General features: G+C 41.7%; 1 protein-coding gene across 4 annotated transcripts; it reads right to left on the bottom strand.

Annotated features, from left to right (window-relative positions):
• Positions 1-26,043, bottom strand: AKAP8 (A-kinase anchoring protein 8). 4 transcript variants are annotated; one of them, XR_014788329.1, is made up of 15 exons: positions 25,980-26,043; positions 20,511-20,549; positions 19,417-19,449; positions 17,631-17,919; positions 16,376-16,886; positions 15,811-15,955; positions 15,389-15,435; positions 13,226-13,262; positions 11,928-12,024; positions 9,923-10,064; positions 8,677-8,770; positions 6,338-6,468; positions 4,665-4,760; positions 3,072-3,265; positions 1-1,585 (listed from the first exon to the last, which is right to left on the bottom strand). XR_014788329.1 is itself a non-coding variant. In XM_084838418.1 (14 exons), the coding sequence occupies exons 1-14, from the start codon at positions 25,993-25,995 to the stop codon at positions 1,145-1,147; spliced, it is 2,118 nt and encodes a 705-aa protein (XP_084694544.1). In that variant the 5' UTR covers positions 25,996-26,043; the 3' UTR covers positions 1-1,144. The 4 variants fall into 4 exon arrangements, 2 of the variants coding, with proteins under 2 accessions (XP_084694544.1, XP_084694545.1); XR_014788330.1 differs by lacking the exon at positions 13,226-13,262 and having other exon boundaries at positions 15,391-15,435; XM_084838418.1 differs by lacking the exon at positions 3,072-3,265.
• Between the last annotated feature and the right edge of the window lie 21 nt (positions 26,044-26,064).

Here is a 26,064-nt window from a genome sequence, read left to right as displayed (position 1 = left end):
TTGAGTTAATATGTATTCATGTCTTTCCTCACCACCACTAGACTTGCCCAACAGAATTTCTCATCTGTAACAGCTCAGGTATATGGGGATGGCGGGAGAGGAGTGTGCATCTTTAACATCCAGAGAGTCTACAACAGTTCTAGTTTGAGTAATGTTGTGACAATATTATTATACAGTACATATTTTGGAGCCAGCTACATTAAAACCAGATACACATTTTCAGTTTCAGAGATGTATTTAAATGCTAAGACAAATGACTTTGTAGCTATTAAAAATAAGAAAAAGTGTGTTCATTCCACTTTAAAACATTATGCTATAAGCATCAATCATAACACTAACAAATCCACCCTTATTTTACTGGCCTTGGTGCTTCTCCAGTGCTCCCAGGACAGTATTTGGCAATCTACTCTGTGAATGATGCTCCTGTGACTTTGATGACGGGTGAGGGAAGGGAACTGGGGTTTTGGTGGTGCCATAACTTCTTTTCTTCAAGCTATGTCTCTCTCCCAGCATAATATACAAACTGCAGTTTGCTATCCAGAAAATGTGAAATAGTGCACATTAGAAATGATGACCCCAGTGTGACACAGTCAACTTGGTGCTTAAAAATTATTTAGTTACAGATCCTATTTTTCATGCAATACTGCAAACTGGATAAATGAAGTTAAGAGTCTTCAGGGCAAGTCCTTTGCCTAGGAACTTAAACAAGCAAACATTTTCACAGGAAAGAAAATAAAACATTTAACTAATGTACTCCCTCATAACAAGATGGTCAATTTAGTTTTCAAATGAAGTCATATTACCTCAGTACTGAAAACTGAACAGCAGATAGGAGCTGAATGATCAACAATTTTGTTTTTCAAATAGTGCTATTAATTCTAAAATACAAGAAGGTATCAGTTTAGAGCTTTATGAGCTCTCTAACCTAAAAGTTTAACAGACTTGCTGATTTCCATTTTCTACACAACAATAAAGCACAAGACTGCTTCCATAACAGAATAATCAAATCTCTTCCCTTGAAATAAGAACAAAATTGGCAGCACTCCAGCAATGCACAGACATGTACTGCAAGAGCCAGGGGGCGGGGAGATTATACAGGTAAGCAGGACAAATCACCTTCACACAATCATTCATGTGGTAATTCCTATGGCAGCTCTGGACTTGCTACCACAACTGCTTCCTCCTTGGTATCATTGTTTCCAGCTGTTGCCATTTCAGAGGAATTCTCCTCTCCTGCCTCCACAGGCTGTTGCTCTTTCACTTGGTCTTCTCCCGCTCTTTCTTCAAAATTTCCTTGAGGAGGGGCAGACCATTCTTCTGTTGTTCCTACTGCCTCTGTTTTCTCTTCTGCCGGTTGCTGCTCCTCTACAGGTTCATCTTTAGAAAAGCTTGCAGTAGAGGAGGCTTTCTCATCCCCTTCTGGTTTAGAAGTTTCACTGACTTCAGTGATTTCGACCTCATCCCCTGTATTCTCTTTTTTCTCTACAGTAGCATTTTCTGTAGCCCTTTCACCATCTGCCCCCTCTAAGGCTTCGGATTCATCAACATCTTGGTCAACGTTTTCATCTGTAAATGGGTCATCACCCTGATAAAGGGAGGAAGCACATGATCAACATTGCGGAATTATCTGAATCTCTTCTAGAAAGCCTCAGACCTAGAATGCAGAAGTTTGCAATTGAGTGATTGAAAATTGAGCACCTTCACTTTAAAGTCAAAGAGTACCAAGTCCTGCTTTTCCTCAAACTACTTAAGCAAACTGATTATATTTTTACTTAACTTCTTTACCTGCCAGCATCCTAAATCCTATGGCACTATCTGAAAGCTGGCAAAGTCTCTGCCTCACAGGAATAAGAATGGAATGCAAATTTGCTGCAGTATGTTCGTTGTAGCACCAGAGACAGGCAATTCTACAATAGGAGAATGAAATGAATCTTTAACAAAATGCAGTACCTCTGATTTAGGAAGACTGCTTATTTCTCAACTTACTTTTGAGCACTCAGGTTAGTGGCAGGAACTGCCACCTTTAGGAAATGCCCTGTTAGCACCTAAGATGTGTTCAACTCTCTCACCACCCTATTCCAGTATTAGCAAAGTCCAGATGTTGACAGATGGCTATAAACCAATGATGGGTACTCACATATTTTGGTGATCTCATTAAGAAGACCGTGTTAAAAAAAAAAACCCTACATGATGACTATACTGGGAATTGCTCATTCAAAAATTACGCTAACTTTATTTAGGCTGAGGAGAGGGCTTGCCATTGCCCACAATAGGGACAGTGCTCTGTTTTGGCTCTAGCTAAGATTTCTCTATTAAAGAAAACACCATATGAAAATAGCAGACACGATCATGCTGTTCTGCTGGCTCTCAAAACCAATGTCTGTTCCATTATCATGACCCTTTAAAGCTCCCTGCCCCCTTCTTGCAGATCTCTCATGTGTAACTGACCTGCAACAGATGTACAAGAGAAGAAGGCAGCATTCCTGGGGAAGAAATTTAGCCCATAATCTGATGAAATGTGAGTAACAATTTCTGAACTCCTATACTCATGAGGCACAGGAGGTCAAGAGTCCTACTCCTCCTTCTATATCCATGGAGTCCCACCCACAAACACTGGGCTGAATAGCACAGTCAAGGATTTCTGTACCCAGAAACTAAGTATTACTGTTTTATGACCCAGCTGGATCAAATTCAGACCAGACTAACTGCCTCCATGAAAGGTGATCCATGCAGGTGAAATACAAGTAGTGTCATCTTCTCTGGCTGAAAATCAGCCAATCAGCTTTATTTACTAATGTTCTGGAGTTTCAGAGAGCTCTAGGCTCTACACTGCGATTTGGATTTGTCCATTAATCGCTAGTAAAAAAAGGGGGGAATTCAAAGTCCCCAACTGGTGGAGACTGTCACAGGTTTCCTCAGGAAGGGCAAAGTGCCAGCATCCTTTAGGGGAGGAAGCATTAGGCCAGTGTTCAAGAATAATTTCTTGATGCCAACAGTCTCACCCTGCCTTCAGCCTTCCTTTCTTGAGGAAGGTGCTGAGAAGATTTTTGATGGGGCAGCTCTGGCATTACCTGGAATCCTCAGATTTCCTTCACCCCTTTCAGCTTGGTTTTGCACCTGGGTATGGTACGGAGACTGTGCTGGGTGGGTCGAAGATCTCCTCCTGCTGATGGACAAAGGTCAGGTGTCCATGCTGATTCTGTTAGACCTGTCGGCAGCCTTTGATACTGTTGATCATGAGGTGTTGCTGAGGCACCTGCGGACCCTAGCAGGGGTAGACGGAGTTGCGCTTGAGTGGATCCATTTTTTCCTCCGAGAGATCCCAGAGGGTGGCACTGGGCAACTGCTCATCTGCCCCAAGGGCTCTCTCGTGTGAGCTACCGCAGGGTTTATTCTGTCACCCCTCTTGTTCAACGTGTATGAGAGGCCGCTAGGGGAAGACAGCCTCAGTATATAGGCCATCAGTGCCAACAACAGGCTGATGTTCTCAGCTCAAAGTCTTTCACTGGACCCAGAGAACGGAGTCTCAGTTTTGCTAGTGTCTGCCTAGCAGAGACTAGATAATGGGCAGATGGTCAGTGTGGATAAGACCAAAGTGTTGCCAGAGGGACAGGGGGCCATGTAGAGGAGACGGCAGATGCAAGATCTGCTCCCCCATTAGTCATGTTAGCCCCAATAAGGTCCTGTTGCATCTTGGGTTGCTCCTGGATTCCCAGGGCACAGTAGCAGCCAAACTTGTTTCTTTTCATCTTCACCTGGTCAGATGGTTGCAATCTTTCCTCACAGAAGTGGAACTCACCAATTACCCATGGCCATGTATGCTACACGAGCAAGCTCTTGATGGTCACACGGAAGTGTCCACATGACCTGCAAATGCTCATCTAGGCTGGCATTGTTCCCATTATGGGCTTATCACACCCATGCTTTTCAGTTCTCACCAGGGTAAACTGCTAGTTTGACCTGCAGAGCCATAGCCAAGTATTTTGAAGGCCTTGACTCACCTCATGCACTCTCTCTAACAGTTGATATCAGCTCAACTGATGTCAGTTGTTTCCCACAAATGATACTTGGGTTGAACTGCTAACAGTAAGTGCTCTGACACTGGAATGTTGTTCCCAGATTAATTTAAAAAACAAACAAACAGAACTGTCAACTTGCTAGGAAATCAAAGCAGAGCCTACCTTTTCACTCAAAAGAAATACCACCCCATGCTGAGAGCAAGAACACAATGCTTTATCCCCAATCAGGTATATTTTAAGCAGTGCTAAAGTTGAGGATAATGCTCCCCTCTACCCACTATTTTACACTGCTATTGCCTAGGGGTAGTCTTGAGGACATGTCTTCTGCAAATTTTCAGATTTAATTTCAGTGCCTTCACCACTATCTATAAACAGTTTAGAGATTTCTTATATAAAATCTATTCGTGTGAGTATTTAACACATCCGGATAAAACGGGTGAACTGCTCAAAGGTACACATTACTCTAGACTCAGACTATGCATAAGAAAATGAAGCAATAACTTTGCTTCTCTCCATCTGAAATGAAAGTCACATGCAGCACACTCAGCAATACTAGTGCAACGCTCAGTTAAGACCAAGCTCGAGTTCCTGCTCTCTTGCTCTGTGAAAAAGTGGGACTGAGCAGCAAACATCCTGCTTACTTACCTTGAGGTACTTTTCTAGCATTTTCACTATGTGCTTGCTATTTAGGACACTCTTAGCTACATGGAAACTAGCCTTCTTGAAATGCTCAGCTGCCATCTGGAAAGAGTAGATATACAGGTCATTATGAAGATTAAGTACAAAATAAAACATAGGTCTCATGCAGAAGGCTACATTTCTGATTATCTCTCTTATTTTAGGACAACAGTGAAAATGCCCAGTGAAAGCCTCTTGTTATAGACTTCTTGGTGAGGCTTTTGCCTGGGTGTCTTCAAATTACACGGGGTTGGATCCAGAATTCCTCTGAATTCTCCATTTACAGGAAACTCCCACAGGAGAAAGAGGTGGGGAAGAAGGCAATTTTTTATTGTTCCTCCTGCAGCCTCATGTACCCCCCAGGGGATCCTCTAGAACAGTGGGACATTGCTGGGAGAGCAGCTTCAGGGGGAAATAAGCAAAATCACCTTCCCTCTCTTCCTCCAGCAGAACACTTTGCTGGATCTCAGTCCCTTTCATGAACCAAAGGAGCTCAATTCTGGATCCAATATATGATCATCAAAATGGAGAAAGAGTTTATAGAAATAAATATAGAACAGAAACTGAAATATGCTTATATGAAGCAACAGATTTTGTAGGCATCTCCATTGTCAAAGTGGCAGTTCACTACCAGTGAAAAAAAAACACCTAATGCAATGTTTATTCTATAGTACCTTTGTTTATTTAATCATTCTTGTTTTCTTGACTACTGTTATATGGATACTTCATAGGGAAGCATCACTCCCTGCTGCATTAAGAACAAAAACTTTTTAACCTTTTACCATATAATTTATATTAAAATTCATTGGATCTAATTTTTCTCCAGTTTGTCAACATTTCAACTGTAATGACAGGGCAAGTTACACATGTGTCACTGCAATATGAAAGCACAATTATTAAAGCATCCATGTAGTGTAAGTATTCATCTTCTGTCTATCTCTTATGAAAAACTTTTTCTTACCCTATAACAGGAAGGAAGTATCTCCGGGAGAGTAGGGGGGGAAACAAGTGGGGTATGAGTCAAGGAAGTTGACTCATACCCCGCACAAAGCTATCCTCTTTGTGAAACACAGTAAGGTTTGTCGGTTTAGGATTCCAATTATGGTCCCTCATAAACTGGAACTACCATACACATTACTGGCACTGATTAAAAATTCAGTGCTCATAGAAAACTGCTGAGCAGTACCCACCCTAAAAAGTCTGTCAAGACATTTCTGACATTTTTAATCTTGGAGGAGAAAGGAGAAGTAGGAACAATCCTGAGCCAAATGCTTTCTGGGTGAGAGATAACTATCACACATACTTGATCTTCCTATACAATGAAATAACTCCTGGATTCGGTCAACTATTCTGTCCCAGAGGTAGCAGCATTTGTTAGCAACCAAGTTAGTAACTTCTCCATACACGAGTTTTCAACTGTAAAGAGACAAATCCCTGACTGGATGTAGGGATCAGGTATGGAGTATCAATCTAAGAATTAGTGAGTAAGGCTGCAATCCTAAACCTACTAGCTAAGGAGTAAGCCCCACTGAACTTAGTGGGATTTATATCCAAGTAAAAATGCACAGGATCGCACTGTTAGATTATAGTAACTGTACATAATAACAATCACCCAGAAGCTACTAACTAGTACTGCTTACCCTGCGATTCCTGTTATGATCGACAGATCTCAGGTGTCTCTGAAGAAGATGTTGCTGGGCAGGAATTAGCATGTCACAAGCAATGCAGTGAGCAGCTTCTATCTTCTTAAAGAAGTGCTCCTGACCAATTCCTGAAAAGGTACTAACATGAATTAAGTACTGCCCACAACAGCTGAACATGAACAGTTCTAACACCATTCTCCCCAACTGGCCACATCAATCATTTTAGGACACAATCCTATGAAGATAGTCAGCAGCCTCCGAACTCAAGAGGCTGCTGAGTATTCAATGAAGGGCGGTTGGAGCGTGGAGGTGGTCGGAGCGTGGAGGTGGTCTTCGCCTCTGCTCTCCAGCCACCCTGCATTTTTGCTAGACGATTTTGCCCATCTAGCAGGGGCGCTTCAGAGGGGGAGGGAAGGAGGCCGGGGCGGCTATAGGAAATGTCATATGGCCGATGCCCCAGTCACTTCCACTCCCTGTCCCCCGGACTACCCCTTTTTCCTGTCTCTGCGCACCATTTCTGAGCATGGAGACATAGCCAGAACTGCGCTATGTGGGGAGGGGTGGGGAGTGTTGTTTCTGGGCTCCGAGGTCGGAGCCCAGAAACTGAACAATCCTATGTCTCCCCATATGCTGTGTAGGTGCCATAGGATTGCTCTCTTAAGCAGAAAAACTAAGAAATTACTGGTCATGCCATTAAAAAAAGTTATCAGTTACTGCAACATCAAAATCAACTAACAAACGTTCGTTCTTTTGTCCCCATAATATCCTAGGGCAACATGATCCAAATAAGGACACTCAGCATCGCAGCAATGGCTACAATTCGAATTTCTTGTATAATCTTGTCTGCTCCATGTACTGGGCACTCTTCGTCACTGCAAGTCTGAACAGGCCACCATGAAAAAGTCTGCTTCTTGGCATTATTAGCCAATACATGGCTGAACTCACCCATACAGCTTTCAAAAGTAACAAACATCATTCACCAGCTATCACTCAGGAAATCTGTCTTTTCCAGGACTGTCACAGTACAACTCTACTCTTATAGGGCATCTGAGTTTTGCATCAAGAATTGTGAATTCTGAAGGGATCCCCAAATTCTAACCACAATATCACAGAAGAAAAGTATGCCAAAGCCTGAGTGGAGCAAATGGGATGGAGGGGAGAGATAACCTTAGGGCAAGGAGGTACTGGACTTCGTGGACATTCCCCATCTCCTGTTGCCATTTCTTTCTACCCATTTTCAGCTATCATTCCATCCAACTGCTGCTGTGTGCCAGCAGGATTGTTGCCAAAACAGGGGCATAGAGAAACAAAAGGGAAGTACCAGCATGCTTGGAGGAACTTTGATGTTTGCAGAAGTACAAAAACATTTTAGGAAAAAACCCCAAAGGAGCAAAAACCAGAACACAGTCCAATAAGAACTGAACAAGCTTGCAGACCACAGAATACTGAGTTGGGGTGGGGTGGGGGACAGTGGTAGTCAAGTATCCTGAAAGGGGGCATGTCTGGCTGGACTGGCACAGTGAACAAGACAATACTCCATTGCAGTACTTTGTTGCAGGTCTCATTTGTCGAGTTTACTGACTAACATTTGGTTCTAACTGAGCCTTCCCCATCTGGTCCCCTCCATAGTATCTTCCTGTGTACAGAACTGAGTGAAACACAGCCAGTCAGAAGTCCTGTCACAAGCAAGTTGGCCATAGGAACCTCGTGAAATCCTCAAAAGAAGTCTTTGACAACCCTCTTATGTCTTTAAGTTCCTGTACTCATATGCCAATGTCTCTAGAACAGGAGAACCCTGTAGTACTATCCAACCCTGGGGTCTTGAACACCCTACGGGCTCTTTTTCAAAACTCTAGTTACAGTGTAAATACATTTTAAAAAATAGCATGCGCCTGGAACTGTGAAAATAGGACTGTCAATAAGTAGTCCTGTGGGTTTTCCAGACATTTTTGAATTGGAAAATCTTCTGGAAAAATTTTCCTATGCAAATTATCAAAATGGAATAACCACATGTATAATACCCTGAATTCATTAAAGGAAGAACAGGATACACATGTGAAATATACAAAGCAGCTTGCAAGTAAGAGATGTCTAGAGATGTCTAGTCCAGTATCTGCTGTCCCTCCTACACACTAACACATTTTACACACTTCCGCCATGCTGCCTGTTTAAATCCTGCTAAAAAAAAATTATGAGCACTTGCTTTTCTTGTGTCACAGACTGTCCAAGCATTGCCCCTATCATGAGAGCCAATAATACTGCAGCACTGTGTACTCATTAAGGTGGTACTTCTTGAATTACTGATAGCCTTATTCTTTTAATAAAGTTCCACTTACCCTTGAAAGGGTCTGGCTTTGGTTTTGTACCCTCTTTCTCAGTCAGCTCTTGTCGGCGCTTCCCAATTTTCTTATTTCTGTTCACAATATATTTCTGGGGATTGGGGGAGAGAAAACCTCCATAGTTATACAAGTCACCGCTCTTGATAATAATAAACGTCGGACAGGAATAGAGGCTGTAACTAGACATGACACACTAATCACTCAAATTAGTGATCCCCAGTAACTCTGTTCTTGGTCCCAAGCAAAGTCAGCCAACTTTTTAGAGGCCTTTTTCTTCTTTTTTGATTCTGGCCTTTTTGGATGCTTTGGCCTTAGTAAAGTTTTTAGCTAACAAGAATGTCAGCAACCGCCCTGGCATGGGGGGGATCGTGTCTGCTTGGAGATACTTAAGCGGGATGCTGAGGGGATTTTGTCCCTGACACTTTTACAGGCTCTGGCACAGCAGGAATACCCTCAAGCAGGCTTTCAGACGATTGAGCCATGAATGACTTAGGCTCCTCAACTGCCTCAAGTGCCTTTCTCCACAACACTGTATTCAAGCGGTCAGATCAATTGCACCTAGCCTGTTTGGTAAAGGCCTGGCAATGTGGGCAAGACTCCACAACATGGCCTTCTCCCAGGCACAATAGGCAAAGTGAGTGTCCATTAGTTGGTGGCAACTTGCTCCCGCAACGAACACACTTACGAAATGGTGTCCTGAGGGCCATATGCCCTTTGGGCAATCACTAAATCGCGAAAGAAAATATCAACAAAAAATAACACAAAAAGAGACAGAATAAAAACCTCAGCTTTAACAACTGCTATCAGCGAACTGATCTCAGAGAAGTTCCCTCAGGAGGCTACCACAACAGCGGTTGAAAAGGAAGTGAGGAAATAAGTGGGAACCCTCTAGGGACGTGCACACTGGGACAGTGGGGGAAAGGGTTCCTGCCAAAACTCCTCAGCTACAGAAGTTTCCCAAATTGAGGCTCTGTGCAGGTGCAGAACCCATGTGTGTGATGCACAGAGGCCAAAAAAACAGCAGCTCTGGACAAGCAGCGCCATCATTTGGCAAGTGATATTCAGAACCATGGTACATGCTAAAATGACTTAACAGTAACTTAACAAGCCTAGTTTTACACAAATCTATGATGATCTACCACTGGTAACTTTAGGCAATAGTAATCCCAATCAAAGTACAGGCAGCTTAGTTTGCCCAACAGCTGTGCTGTTTTCCACAATTTAAGATTTTAAGATGACATACTTGCAGGAATTCTACAGTCTTGTCAGGCAGTTTGGTCCCAATGTAGCGCAAGACTTCTTTGTGAAATTTGCTCTGTAGATGCTTCTCCATTTCATCATCATCAAAGCTTCGAAATTTACATACGGAGCAAGCAAACTGGATTCTGAAGGAAGAAATATTGTTTGAATTGTACCGAACACTATTACAAAGTCACTATTTAGACATTCAACTTTTACAAAAATAAATAGCATCAATTTGACTATCCTGACAAAACCTAAGAAATTATCTTGTCTAAACAATGCCCTTGCCATTTCAATCTAGTACTGTACTGTTTGCTATACTAAAATATATATATAGCTTTGCTGCAATTCCAAAGTGTAGTTACAATGTAGTCTCATCTGGAGGTAAGATTTTTCAAGTTCTCTTGCTGCTACTCTAGAAAAAACACAGATACCACAAAGCTTACAGACATGGTGAGTATTCATTGCATAACACCAGGGTACACCAGTTCTTGGGTTCTTTCAACAGAACTTTGCCTTTACAAACAAAGATAACCTCCTAAAGGAACAACTGTATTATATTTGATAAAGCAGGCATAATCAAAAACACATCTGGACCTCCATCATATCACCTGATTGATCTACGGAAGCCACCCACCATTCTTCTTCCCCCTGCGCACATGCGCACGCACACACACACACACACAAATATTGGGAGAGTCTTGACAACCTTTTGCCTCTCCCAACCCAAGCAGTCTCCAGTGAGATCACCATTTTCCCACTGCTACTAGAGATGCGAAAGAAGCAATCGCAAAGGCGTTATCCTGCCACTTCCTGCCTCTGAGAGTGCTGTTTCCCTGTATCTAGCAATGGTGAGGAAAACAACGATCTCACTGGAGACTGCTGGGCTTAGGAGAAGCAAGAGCTGTCCTAATCCCTAGGGATCACTAGATCTCAGTAAGCAGGCAAGATTTAAACCTTCCCGTCCTTGCATGTGGAGATATCTCTCAGGGAGGGGGGCAGAGAACTGTGTCTGTGTGCATGCACACCTGCTATAATCTAGAATGTCCTGAAAATCCTAAAAAAAAAAAAAAAAAAAAGGCTGTCCTAAAGCCAGTTTTGGATTAGGTCTATTTACCAAACTTGTATTTTTGACCTTATTTTTTGTTATTAATTCTTGTAATTGCCTTGGGGGTTCCCTCTGGGCTGAAAGTCAGGGTATTTGGAAAACAGAATTGAAGTAGGTTGTGTGGAAGAGATAGATGAAATCATGGGCCATCAGTTGGCTACCAGTTATTTTAAATTTTGTTCTCAAAATCTCTACATCTTCCCAACCATGAAGCCCCAAGCAATTCACAATAATAAATAATTGTCAACTGTAATGTAAGTCAGCTTTCCCTAATGTGGTGCCCCCTAGATGTTTTAGACTATAAACTCTCATAATCCGTGACCACTGGCCATGCTGGCTGGGGCTAATGTGAGTTGTAGTCCAAAACATCTGGAGGACAAGATGTTGGGGAAGGCTGACGTAGGTCAACAGCCCATTCCTTAACATTTTAATGACTTATTTTCTGGGAACACAAACATGAAGCCACTTTAATGTCTGTAATGTCGTATCTGACACTGAATCTCTTCATAAACCCCATTCCAAGAAAGTGACATTTTCATGTTCTTCGTATTTGTACATTTTTCTAGATATTCCAAAGCTATATGAAACTAAGTACTCCAAAGCAAGAGTGGTTTATTTTCCTTGAGCTATAAAGTTCCTATGATGCAAGCAAAACTGTTAAATTTACTGTTAAAGATTGGAGGCAGTCATAAAATGAAGACACAGCCCAGGTAAGTTAACAATCTTGCACAGACATGGGACATTATCCTTTCCCACTCATGTATTCTAGAACTAGATGTGCTATGGGATCTGTGATATGGGATGAGTCTTACCTATGAAACAGGAACTGAAGTTAAAATAATCTTTTAAAAATCAAGTATTTTTATAGATGCAAATTGCTTGTAATTTGTTTAGTTACCTGTCCATAGCACGGTCACGCATTCGATCCCTTTGCCTCTGTTTCTCTTTTCTTTGTTTTGTCTCTTCATCATCATCATCACAGCCATCGCCAGTTGCTATAGAAAGTCATGTTTAAGGCAGTTCTTTAAGAGCCAATGTGCATTTGTTTTAGGATGGAAATATTTTACTTTCTGATCCTATTTCCCTTCTTTCATTGACCTGCTTTACTCAGGCCCAATTATGGATTTCATGTAAAGGCCACCAAAAATGCTTACTCTGTCAGTGCTCCATATGACAAGGATAATTTAAAAGGAGAGACTGACAGAATTCATCAACCAACGTGTGTACACAATCTTGCCACTAATATAGCCACCCCCCCATGATATACAAGATTAGTGTTAAGGCTTGCACAAGGAGTAAGAGTGCTACTTGCACTATGAGGAGTACTTCCAAAGTAAAAGTGCTTTTCAAAAGCCTCCATGTGGGAGCTGAAGTGGTTATGTCAGCCCTCAAAACAGTTCTAATTTAGTGCAGTGGAATAGTGTTGGGTTTGGAGGGTGGGGAGAGGAGAATCCAGGCTCATATCCCTGTTCAACTATGCAGTTCACTGGGTGGCCTTGGACAAGTTAGTCTTGCGCACAGGATGACTGGAGGCAAAAAAATTCCTCTAAGCGCCTTAGAAGGAAATGCAGGATACAAATGTAATGAGTTGTAACAAAAGCAGAAAACCTGAACATTGTGGTCTCAAAAGAATACTAAATAATGTTTCAGCACACACATCCAGAAGAATTACTTCAATGTGCTCAGTATCACCCAGATATTTCATGCATCCCTTCCTCTTCTTCCATGGCACTAGAGAGACAGCCCAGGGAATACAAACTGCTTAATGGGAAATGAATTAACAAGAGAATGGCATGTGATTCAGTCTAAGTGCAAAGTGATGGATGCTGGATTATTTTCACCCTCAGACCCTGCTTGTGAGCTTCCAGACACATCTGGCCAGTCGCTCTTAGCATACTAGATTAAAATGGTCCATGACCAGGGTCTGATGGAGGAAGGCAACTGTGTTCTCTCGAGCTAGGTAATATGTTATTTTCATGCAAGTAGCTTTCTAGTGACAGACACCACAACTAATTGTTCAACTCCGGGATATACATGTTATCATTTATATTAATAACCTGCATTCTCAGGAAGATGCATAAATGTTACAATACTAGACCATACAGTTGATATTAATACCCTTTAGTTTAAAGTTAATTTCACATTAAACAAATTGAACGAAGGAAATACAGGCTTACTAAATGAACTGCACCCTACCTTTACCCTTGAGAGCTTCACTGCCTCCCTCATTCTCCTTTAAAAAAAAGAAAGAGAAGGGAAGAACCACACAAAGCCATTAATTCTCCATCTCTAAACTTCGACATAAAACGTGCTGTTGCAATGTCAGTAATCTAAAATATTCACCATTTTAACCAATCAGTTATGAAAATCTAAAACTAAAAACACATTTGTAATACTATTTATTAAGGAAATGTTGGCATATGAGTGGAGTGGATCACGTTGACTCAAGCATAATCTGGATTTATAAAAAGGTATTTATTTAAGGAGGGATCAGGAGCCTCTGGTCTGCTGAGGTTCCCCATCTAGGCCACCAACTTCTTCCCCAGACCCTGCCCCTCTCCCCACAGGGAAAGGCTCTTATCTCCGATTAGCTACTGATTGGAGGCAAGAGCTTTTCCCTGCCAGGAGAGGGGCAGGGAGGGGTTGTGGGAAGCTAAGTGATTCAGTCTTTCTTACTTCTGAGCCTTGTCCTACTTCTCAGGCTTGCCCTGTAGAGGCTTGCCCCACTTACTTGCAAGTAGGCATGCTACCCATGCTTACTTGTGAGTAGGGCAGACATGCAGGTGCTTGGTATTTGGATACCAAGTGAAAGTTCTGCCGAGTGATTACGGCCTGCTTCCTTCTGAATAGGCTTAAAATCAGTAATAACATTTTGGGCCCACCTAATTTGCGTTTGACCCTGCCCACAGATGGAATGTGGCTCTCAAGCACTTTTGCAGATTGGAATTTGACCTTTAGGCTAAAAAAAGGTTTCCCATCCTGATCTAAGGCAGATATCAAAATATCTATAGTTCTTTAAAAACCTTTCCTGTACAAATGAAGACAAATTCCTTCCAGCGATATTGGTAAGTTGTTGCAAGTCAAAGGCAAGATACATAGCCCGTATTACAGGAATCTGAAAGCCTGGTCACATGTTATTTGGTAGTCAACATTATTAACAGGAGCAACAGGAGTTTCAGGATTCACATGTGCCCTCCTCAAACTTACTTTATAGTATGTACAAAATTAAATTCTATTAGGAGAATACTGCATTTGTGCTTTCCCTGATATCATAATCTTGTCACTGGGCTGAAAGAGAAGAAGGATCTTGAGGCCAAGGAGACCATGAATTCAGATAAATGCACTAGAGCTTGGATTGAACATTATGTTTCATGTGTGCAGAAGAATGTCACATACAAACCTGAGACTTGCTCTCTCCATCACCACACCAACTTACTAACCAAGGAATGTCTAACGTGCCCCAGTCGTAGATTAGCTTTCAAATGCTAGACTATACTGTCCCTAAAATTAGGACTGCAGTATAAGAATAGAGCAATTTTAGCTTATTCTTTGTGCTGTTAAAATAGGTAATTTATTCTCAGTTTTCACTGCTTTAGAGTTCTTGGGGATTACTTGCCTTGGAAACAATACTAGAAAAAGAATACTATGGTTTAAGAATAGAGTTCCAGTCAATGTCACATGAGCAGACTTCCACTTGCCCAACAGGACTTCCCCCTGTTCTCCTCTACCTAAACCCCTACAAATCTGCTCTGGAAGATCCTCCAATGGTTTTCATTCCACAGGATGGATACCAGCCATTGATGTGGTTTGCATGTCACAACAACCCAAGGTTTTTTCAAAACCTGGAAACCTTTGAAAAAACCTTGGGTTGTTGTGAGTGAAATGGGAGCAAGCGAGCTGCTTCTCGCTGTCCAATCGATCCCACTGCACCTGGGCGGAGCTAGAAAACTCAGGGGCACCCCATCCCTAGGCTGATTGTCACATCCAAACCAGATATTCTGGGTTGTTGGGGGAAGAGACAACCCAGAGTTGTGACCCAAGAACAATCTATGGGTTACAACTTTGGGTTGTCTTTCCCTGAACAACTCACAATTCCAGGTTTTGACATCACAGAGTGTCTCTGGGTTGACTATCCATGATTTAAACAACCCATGGGTAGTCGTGAGCTGTGAACTGGGCATTTGTTCCTGTAATTATTATTTTTTAATTAGCCTCAAAAACAAAGACAGAAAGGTATCGACTTATTATATGATCTATTTTCACTTTTAGACAGAGCTACTGTAATTTAGTCATCAAGGAACCAGAAGACACACTGGGAAAAAGTAGGTTAACTCAAAGGTTTTGGGAAAAGTTACTTACACCTTTATCTCCATCATCTCCCGATTTGTCCTCTCCTTCGCCATCATCTGTGAAATGCACAAGATACCATTCAGCTACTGTGGAAAACTACTTCCCTTTGTTGCTGTTTTAAACAGCAGCACTGTTCTACAACAGTAGCACTGAAAGCAGCAGCACTGAAATCAGAAGCCTGTTTCTCAACCACTGATTACTGAAGATTACTTGCTCGAGTATCTTCTCCATCTTACTACATGGATTCAGGGTACCAATTTATTTGCTAAATTGACAGTGCTGTGAAGTACTGTATTTCGTGGAGGTGGATTTTATACTGGCATATTATAATAAATAATTAGAAGCCAGATATGTTAGCCTCATAGCAAAGAAGGAGAAAACAGAATACTAGAGTCCCTACTCAAACTCTCAGAATAAAGTAAAAGTTTTACCATGATCAGAGTCATCTCTTTCACTTTCTGTCTTTGCTTGTTTGCTGTCTGGTTCCTCTCCGCTTTGTGACTGTTTCCGCTTATGTAAGCCACCTTCATTATCTGAACGCCCACCCAGACGACCGCGGAAAGCTCTCCTCTTGGGCTAGAAACACAAATTGAACAAGACATGCTTGACCAGTTTATCAGCACCAGCAATGGATCATAGACTGTTTCAAAGCTTCCTGCTATAAACATACTCTTCCACAAAATCCTGATTGACACCATCTCCTTAGGTAAAGGATGTAGCCCAAATAACATACATGCTTCCCTACCTTGCAAGTAAGCATTCTTTCATGCAATGATTCTCAGTCCTAATGAAACACACACAGTGGAAGAACACTATCCTGTCAAAATCACTTCTCAATTATTACAATGAAAGGTAAAAATAAGCTGCTTTTCATTTAACAATAACCTACATAATAAAATGATGGGACATCTCTCTCTTCACAATCTGATTTACAAAGAGCAACTTTTGAAATAGCTATAAATGTAACAGTTCCCAATTTTAGCGTCCTAAACTTACCCTGCCACGTGATCTGCCGAAGCCATAGGGCATGTTCCCAGGAAACCTTCCCATTCCCTGCATTCCCATCATGCCATAATCATAATCCCCATAGTTGCCATAGTCTCCGTAGTCGCCATAGTCTCCGTAGTCGCCATAGTCTCTATACTCAGGGATGAGCGCTTGGGAAAAGAGTGATGGAAGCCTGTTAGGTCCAGGCCCTCCCATATTCCTCCCGCCCACATAATTCATCTCATTCCATCGCGTAGACAGCCGTTCTGTACTTGATGGCATGAAGCGGTCACGATTGAAAGTGTTAGGACGCCCTCGATTCTGGACCCTTCCTCTAACAAAGCCATAGTTGTTTCCTCGGTTGCAGGGTTGATCTCTGCGGTTAGCATCATAGTGACTTCCGAATGAATCATTCCGATCTGATCCAACTTCATTATAGTCATAGCTGGTTCTGTACAGGTCACGGTCAGGCACTGAGGCTCTCGAGTCATAGGACTCAAAAGACTCAAATCTGAAAGAGCTGCATCGTAAGCAAAGTATCCAGTCAGTAGTTATATAGGGATTGATTGGTAATCTGAAAAGAGACTTGACAGAATTTATTTATTTCCCATAGTTTATTTATCAGGGTGAATAGCTTTAGAAGGGTGGAGTACATGATTTGCATGCAGAAGGTCCCAATTCTTGCCATCTCCAGTTAAAAGGATCTGAAGCAGCAGAGCTGAGAATTACCTCTGCCTGAGAGCCTAGGGAGAGGCTGTCGGTCAGAATTGACAACACTGGGCTAAGCAGACCAATGGCATGCCTCTGTATAAGACAGTTTCATATATTCAATGTACTAGAAATTAGGGGCAACACACCCTTCAACAAAAGTGAAAGGCGAACTTTAAGAAATTGCTAAATGAAAGTGGTACTTCAATTCTGAAAGCCATGTAACATCTTTTTCTATAAGGTTTCATGCAGTACAAAACAAAGATAAAAATGGCTGGTTCAGCTGGAAAGGCTGCGTTACTTACTATATAGAGAAGAGTACCAATATGAAATCCCAGTATGAAAATATCAGTACGTCTGACAACCCATCATGCATGAACAATAAGCCATCCGAAACTATAACTAACATATATTCAAGTGTATCAAGATGACTACATTTTGAGTCATTATGTATACTCAAAGAATGAATACTATCCTACCAGTTCTAGTACTTCAAGAATTCAAGTTCAACTGAAAACTAAAATGGGTAGTTAAGAGATGGAGAAACTATAGTCACCTTCCCTGATCTTCCATGCCTTCCCCAGCACCACCACTGCTTTCCTTTGACAGCATATCCAGGCGCTGGTTTATTTTTGCTATAATTGAATCGGAGTTTTCTGTGCCCACTGCTCCAGTACTGTAATTTACAACTGGCATACTAGTGCCCATATCAGCACTCATTGTCATGTCAGTAGTTTTTGAGGCATCCCAGGTAGCTGTGGCAACAGCAGCAGCTTCATAGTTGTATGTGGGAGCTGTGGCAGAGTTGCCAGTTTGGGCACTGTAATAATCATAGCCTTCATAACCTGGCAAAAAGGAACGGCAAGTTATACAGTCAACAAGAAGGATACGAGTTCTCAACCTTCCACCTAATTCAACAGAAACCATCTCCAAATAAAAAAGCATACACACCTGCAAAAACAGTTCTTAGACAAACATTTATTAGGCTACCACTGCCCCCGCTATAAGATTAGTGAAGAGTTACTGCTTCAATGATGCGCCCATTCTGGTTACAGTGACATAAAAAATGAAGATTTTAGCTTCTTTAATTATTACTGTCTCAATTTTCCTCCATAAAAGCAAAGTTAACCCACCTTGAGCTCCTTGAAAGAACAGTACAACACAAATTATAAAAAGCAGCACTGCACCATCTTCATCACACATTGTATTGTATACTACAAGTGCGACCCTGCAACAAAATGTTACAGTATACCTCTGATGCGCATGCCTTATCCAAATCTGTGGTTAAGAGGGCTGTTGGCTCAAGATTAACAGAGGTAGTTCTCCCTTTGTGGAAGAGTGGAACCCAAGAGTCCCCTCATGAAGGTGAAAGTGTGCCTTCTCAACAGATAACAGTTCTGGTTTCCCCACTCATTCAACCTTTTTTCTCCCCTCTTCCTCTCCTTTTGCCTCCTACTTTCTCCTCCTCTCACTTTGTAACTTTTTGCTTCTTGTGCCTCTTGAGTTTTGCTTTATCTGTCCCCTTCCCCAGCTCACTTGCATCAAAATAAAAATCTTGGATTACTCAATTGTTTTCTATGGACAGCTCTCGCTTCCACTGCTGGAGATGTTTAAAAATAGCTTCTCAATGTGAACCATAAATTACCTACCCGCTCAAAGATGGTTCTCTTTGTTCTTTTAATGTGTATGGTGCTTTATAACTACATGACTCTTCCTCCTCTTTTGCTCCATTTCCCTCCTCTTTCCTTCATTCCCTGGATAGAGGAGGAGGAAAGGGAAGGACAAAAATGGAGCAAAGGAGAACAGAGGAAGAGATACGAAGATAACCACCCACCTTCCACTCTCTTCCTTACCCCCTCTGAATTCCTTGCCTTCTTCTGCCAGTTGAACAGCAGCATTTTGAAGCCTCCCAGGCTGCCATGGCCATGCCTCCTCTTCACCAAACACTTCCATTCCCCCGTTTTCTTTTCCAACTGACTCTCAACATTCTGCAACTACAGAGCTGAGACTTCACTGGGCCTTTTGGAGGAGAGACTGCTCCCCTAGGTTTGATTTTTAAAAAACATTTTTGTAGTTCTGCAAACTTCTGGGTTACTCCAAGCATATTGATATTTCCTTTTTGATGCTCAGTGGCCCTGTTTTGGCTACAAAGTTGTTGGCATTCTGACACCTTGTTCAGCATTAGAAGGTGCAATGTGAATTAAAATACTAGTTAACATAGTTATAATGCCCCTGTCAATTCTTCATGTTAATTCTGAGAAAGCTGGCAAAATGCTCAACACAGTATTTTTGCAGTGAAAAACAAAACGCCAGATGAGGCAAGTACACCTCAAAATACATACCTTGCCAACTTGTTGCGTTTGTGGCATAAGCACCTTAGTGGAACACAAAGAGACAAAAGTTTATTTCTACATTAAATATGACTATCAAGGTAATGTTAATATACCAGAAGGATGAGGTTATTCCCTTTGATTGTCACAGGACAAGTATTTCAACATAAGCAAGTAATATAATTTATGCTTGCCTATTCAGAAATTATTGCCAGATGGATTAAAATTTGCTTGACTGTTATACAAATTTTTCCACATCAATTCAATAGGCTGGTTTGCACATCACGGTAAGCCAGATTTGGTGAGAATTCTAGCTTACGGGTCATAATTTTTGGCTAATGATCCTGGCTTGTTAGAAGAGCAACAAGCCAAGGATTCTGGTTTTTTTATTTATTGCATTTATATCCCAACTTTTTTTCTCTTTCAAGGAACCCAAGGCAGCTTACATTATCCTCCTCCTCTCCATTTTATCCTCACAGCAACAATCCTGTGAGGTAGGTTGGGCTGATAGTCTGTGAGTGGACCAAAGTCACCCAGTGAGCTTCCATGGCCAAGTGGGGACTAGAACCCAGATCTCTTGGCTCCCAGTCCAACACTCTCACCACAACATAATGCTAAACAAACCACAGACAGAGGTTCCCTGGTTTGTTTAGCCACTCCCACTGCCAGGAGAAGACAAGAAGGGGCAATCAAGCCGCATGCATCAGCACACTTGCTCATTCATGGTAAGCCAGAGTTCTCAGCAATTCTGATTTACTGTGACATGCAAACCAGATTAAAGTGCAGTTATCAAGACTTAGTTGAAATGTTTAGTTTTATACAAGTCACAACTATGATGTGTTCAGATCTGACATATATAAACTCATAATTAGAGGAGGGGAAAGCTATAGATGATGACATATTCATTATTAAAAGTCCAAAAGAAAACTATGTTACTCTCAATTATTCCAGAAGTAAAAGTTAATTGCAGTTTAATGCACTCTGAAGTATCATTATACATGATCCAGGTTTAAGATATGCATGTTTATGCACAACACTCTTAAGATTATCAGCCCCAATTTCTATTTCTTTTCTAAACTTTTTAGGCAAGTAGGACCATAGCTTACCTTGAGTACTGGTGGCCTCAGTACCCCAGGAACCATAACCTGTAAGAGAAATATTTAATAGCTAATTAACTCAAGTAAAAATTCCACAGCTCACTTCATTTATCCAGACCTGATCTATGTTTCCTTTTCAGTACAAAGGAATTGGATTTTCATCTAAGTTACAGCTCTTATACTGCTATAGCATACAATCTCTTTACCCATTTTGAGGTTTGTTCCCAAAGTGGTCTCTGTCTACCTGACAGGCGCTAACCCTGCAGAACATTACCCTTAATAAATGGCGCTACTACTGAGGAGTTAGCATAGAAAGAGATACCAGGCCAACAGTTATGTCTTCCTATAAGCCTATGAATTCTTAAGTATATTTGGTCCAGCCTTTTGGAACTATACTGATTCTGAGGTTCACACTACTCATGAACTACAAAGCTAGTTTGAAGAAGAAGAGAAAGCAGAGTCATAAGTGAGGCTTACAAATCTCAGCAGCAATGAAACCCATCTCAAAATATGAACACATCTGGTATAGCATGACTTATACCCTGGATTATCAGAGTGCACTCTTTTACAGCCTGATGTTATACATTCTGCTTTTCAACAGACACCTCATAAGCCATTTTACCAGTGCAATCTATGCATGTTTACTTGGAAGCAAGTCCCACTGTATTCAATGGGACTTACTCCTAGGAAGTGTGCATAGGATTGCAATCTCAAAGAGCCTTTAGAGCTGGACTCCCGACTCTCTGACTCCTCCAGTCATCAGTGCCTTTAAACCTTTCTGTACTGTTTCTGTAGGGCATGTGGCTACTGCCACACCCCGAATTAAAAAAAAATGTTTACCAAAAAATAGCATCTGTAGTGGCTTGTTTTTAGCTGGTTTGCTAAATTACAAACCAACCATAGCAGTGCTCTGAAGTGCTATGGAGCAATTCCAGGGGGCAAAAATGGGTCCTAGACCTCCTAAAGTTGTCTACCCTTGTTGTAGGGCATAAACTTTTATTTATGAGGAAACAGGACAACCAGAGCTGTCAGTTTTCCATGCATGAAGTAATAGCCTAAAGGCAATAAGTCAGCGAGTGGGGGATGGCCCACCAGTAGATTTAGGGCCATTAAAACAAACCTATTTAACTGAAAAGAAATTTAAGGTACAGAAAGATCTCTCTATTTAGAGATGTAAAATTACAAACTAAATGAAATCATTAGTACCCACTCCTTAGTCAATAACATTTTTCTGAACATAGCTAAAATAAGTTAACATAGGTGAAATTAGTAAGTTAACAGACTATCTGAAATATATAATAAGCTAGTCTTTAATAGAGAAAACTATAACCCGTTTCCAATGCCATGCAAAAACAATTTAGCCGCAACCAGCTAGTATAAGTATTCTACAGATAGGCTGAACGCATACAAATTATTCGGCCTTCACATTAGTCAGAACTGATATAATTTGGAATATTGCACTCAAGAACAGAGTCCATAAAAGCTCTGCTCTTATTATAAACCAACCATGAAGAAAATCTACATGAGACTCTGCACACACTCAGCAAGCAAACCTATTTATATAATCAATTTTATTCAGCCTTGTTGGTATCATACCATTTATAAACTAATTTGTCATGAGCTTCCTATAGATTAAGAGATAACAAATATATCTTTTTTTTAATTCAAAATTTACTTTAAAAACACATGGTGATATCATAATATTCAGCAGATATATCTTGATATTATGTACATCAGCCCATAAATCCTTGTTTACGCCTAGATCTCTATCTCATGCAGCTTTGCAATTATCTCATTTTATATTCATCTGGGAAATATGTAATCCTTTTAGAGATAATGCCCCTCTACTAACCAACCTCCCATTAAACAACTATGTTTCCCAGACTGTTAAAAAGCATGTATCATCTGAATGTACCTGTGCCAAGTGTCTCAGTTGAAAAGGCTGGAAACACAGCAGTGCTAAAGTATGATTTAGGGCTATTTCAGACACTATACAGACGTAAGGCCATGTTTGGGACCAAGAATAGTCATGACAGGGAGTTGCAGCCAATTAAAATTCCCTGCCAGGCGATAATCGGGATGGATTTTTTTTCAGAAATGCTTCTGCTGCTATATTTTTCAAGGAAAGTTTTCAGTTTCTAAAAATTCTTTATTTAATAAAATAGGTAACATAAAAAATGGATACAATAGCAATAAACTGGGCAGTTCCCAAGTTGTAATGAACTTCTTTCTGATGACTATAGCCCTCTTCTCATGATCCATCAACATACCAGGGTGTGTGTGTGTGTGTGTGTGTGTGTATAGAGAGTGGCATTACGGCATCTGCTGGCCCTCCTTATATTCAGCCACCAGAACATGACCAGGCTGCATGCTCACAGAGTCTAATCTCTCAATTAAGAACCCTGGCACAACTAGTTGTATGAATATAGAGCCAATTCTCTCTTTCAGCTGGGGACAGGGCTAGGAGACACAATCCTGCTCTCCCCCACTATACACAGATTGTTTGAATAGGAGGACAGAACATGAGAAGAGAGTTTTCACCAACAAAATATCTATGTATCTAATAATACTCAGGTCTTTCGGCATGCTAAATTTAGGGCGCAATCCTATGAGTTGCGCCCTGGGTACTTGGAAGCCCCCAAACTTGGAGGCTTGTGAGTATCCTATGAAGAGAGGGAGGCGCCTCTTGCCTCCTGCTCTGCATTTCAGCTAGATGAGAGTTTTCGCCCATCTGGAAGAGGCTCTGGGGAGGGAAGAAGGCTGAGAAGCCATAGGACTGCTGGTATGGCTGCTGCCCTGGATTCCTCCCCGCTGCCCCCAGGAACGCCCCCTTATTCCTGTCTCCATGCTCTGTTTTGTGAGTGCAGAGAGGTAGCCAGCACTGTTCTCTCCACACTGCTCCAAGGGGGAGGGGGTGGTGAGCGAAGTTTCCTGTTTCAGACCTCATAGCCAGGAAACTAAACAATCCTATGTCCCCCAGGTGCTATCTAGAGGACACAGGACTGTTCCAGCCGCATGTTAGAACTGTTTTTACTGCCTTTCCCTTCATCTTAAAATATAGAAGCGAGTGTATGCTATGGAATTGTTGTATCTGAAAATATTTACAAGTATTCTGATAACAATAATTTCCAAGTAAAGCCTTGAATTCATTTGAATCTAACATTTAATGTCAGGTTGTGTGCTTTACTAACAAAAATTTTGGGGGAAAAAAATCAGATCAAATATCTTTGACTTATTTATTTTAATATTTATTTAAATAGCATAAGTCATTGTCCACTAACAAAAGTTCTAGGGGTGGTTTAAAAGCTAAAACCATTAAAACTAAATACAGTATAAAAACCAACAGCAGATAAAAACATAATGTACAGCAGTATTGGATATTTCACAAATCTTAAACTCTAAAAATATCCTAACATCTATAAAGCACTAAAATAATTAAAAAGTAAAAATTAACAGGACTGGGAAAATTTTAAAAAGGTTTTACCTGGCAGCAAAAAGACCAGAGTATAGATGCCAGATGATCCTTCATGGGAGGGCAATACAATGAAAATGCTGTCTCCCAAGTAGCCACCTGCCTCACCTCAGCACCCAACTCAGACCAGCTATCCAGAAGGACACCATGGTCAAGGGTATTTAAAGCTGCTGAGAGGTCCAAGAGAAGCAACAGGGTTGCAATCCCTGTCCAACTCTGTAAAGCAGGGAAAAGGCAACCAAAACACTTTCAGTTCCAAAACCAGGCCCCAAACCCTATTGAAATGCACCTACTAAATCAGTTTCTTCCAAGAGTTTCTGGAGTTGGCATCTTGTCCAAAAGGGAATGTTAGTAACAGGCCTACATTTGCTCACATCTTCCAGGTCTAGATTAGTTTCTTCACGAGTGGCTTTATTATGGCGTCTTTTAATGAAGCTGGCATCACCCCCTCTCTCAAGGAAAAATTTAAAACCTCCAACTGAACTTCCCCTCCCTATTCAATGTAATAATCCAGCCTTCCCTAACCTGGTGCCCTCCAGATGTGTTGAACTACAACACCCATCATTACAGCCAGCATGGGGGGGAAGGGATGGGTAAAATTGCTGCAAATAAATAAAAAATATGGCACCCTAGGACCACTGTATTGGTCAGTGTTATTACACTATATTGGGAAAACCCACTAATTTTACTTCATGCAAAGGTGTCATGTAACAAAGAAAGGGAAAGTGACAGAGAATGGCAACAGCCACTTTTTTACATGACATCCCAAAACCTTTTCAGTCACCATGAAATGAAATCTTGTATTGCTTTAAACACGTAAAGATTTTATTATGGTATAAGCCCACTTCATCAGATGGAGCAAGGCTAGCATATGCCAAATGTGTGGTACTGAATACTAAGGGCGCAATCCTATGCATGTTTAGACAGAAAAAAAAGTCCTGCAATTCCCAGCATTCCCTAGCCACCATGGGAGTTGCAGGACTAACACACACTGTAGCAATAAACACCTAGCCATCTGAAGTTTAATAGGAAATGTGTTAGTACAACCTGTTCTTTGCACCACTGTAGCTCCGAGATCAGAAACACTTTTGAGAGCAAAACTGGGGCTTGAATTAAGGAAACTGAAGATTATCTACGTGATCTAAAAGCCCGGAGACACTGATTCTTCATTAAAGCAAAGAGATGCTGTTTAGAGTTACACTGCTAAAGTAGAGCTCTTCTAACTAGAACAGAATTACCGCTCATGAAGAAACCCCGAAGAATGGACCTAGAATTACCTCTCCTGAGAATTAAAGGAAGCATGCCAAACAAGAATTCAATTTGGAGAGAGATTAGATATTACTGTTGCAATTGGGGTTTTTCTGGTGGATCGCCTCCTCCCTTATTTTAAAGTTACATGGCATACAGACATGTTAACAGGTGAACTCCCCTTCCCTGCTGTCATTGGTTTGCTAGAAAAAGTTTCCTTGTCTCAGCAATGCGTTAGACACCGGAGCCCTGCAAAGGGGGAGAAGGGTCAGGAACCTAGCAGATGTGGAGGCAACTTCGCTCTTTAACCAAGGGCTACGCTAGAAACAACGGGATGCTGCAAGATGGAAGCAAAGGGGCCACTGGCTACAAGGAGCAATCGCTCGGGGGCAGGTACGCCCCGTGACACACTGAGGAGGGGAGCGCGCTCACGCAGAGGGGAGAGGCCACCTCGACGCCATTTTGTGTCGTCTTTGGAAATAGGCCCTAATCCCGCCTTTCTCCCAGACCAGAGGAATTAAACACTCCGCCCCGCTTGCCATCCAGGCCGCCAGTCACCAGTCGCCATTCCATGAGGGACAAGTTCAATGTCCAATCAACGCTACCGCTGTCTCAACGAGAAGGGAGGCAGAGGGACCAAGGCTCGGCGGCCGTGTGAAACGCACCCACAATAAGATTGCGGTTCTCTCTGGCACGAAACCTTCCCCGCGTTTTCCGGGGCCCCCGTTCCCCCTTGTGCCTTCACACCCAGCACTCACCATAACCCTGGTCCATGGCTTCCCTCGTCGTCAACCCTCCACCACGCTCGGTAACCTGTACCCTAACTGCGCGAGCGTCGTAGGC

The sequence above is a fragment of the Heloderma suspectum genome, chromosome 2 (genome assembly GCF_057233095.1).
Source record: "Heloderma suspectum isolate Gila_16-S chromosome 2, 16-S_ref, whole genome shotgun sequence".
NCBI classification, from domain to species: Eukaryota; Metazoa; Chordata; class Lepidosauria; order Squamata; family Helodermatidae; genus Heloderma; species Heloderma suspectum.
This window is presented reverse-complemented; position numbering and strand designations above follow the sequence as displayed.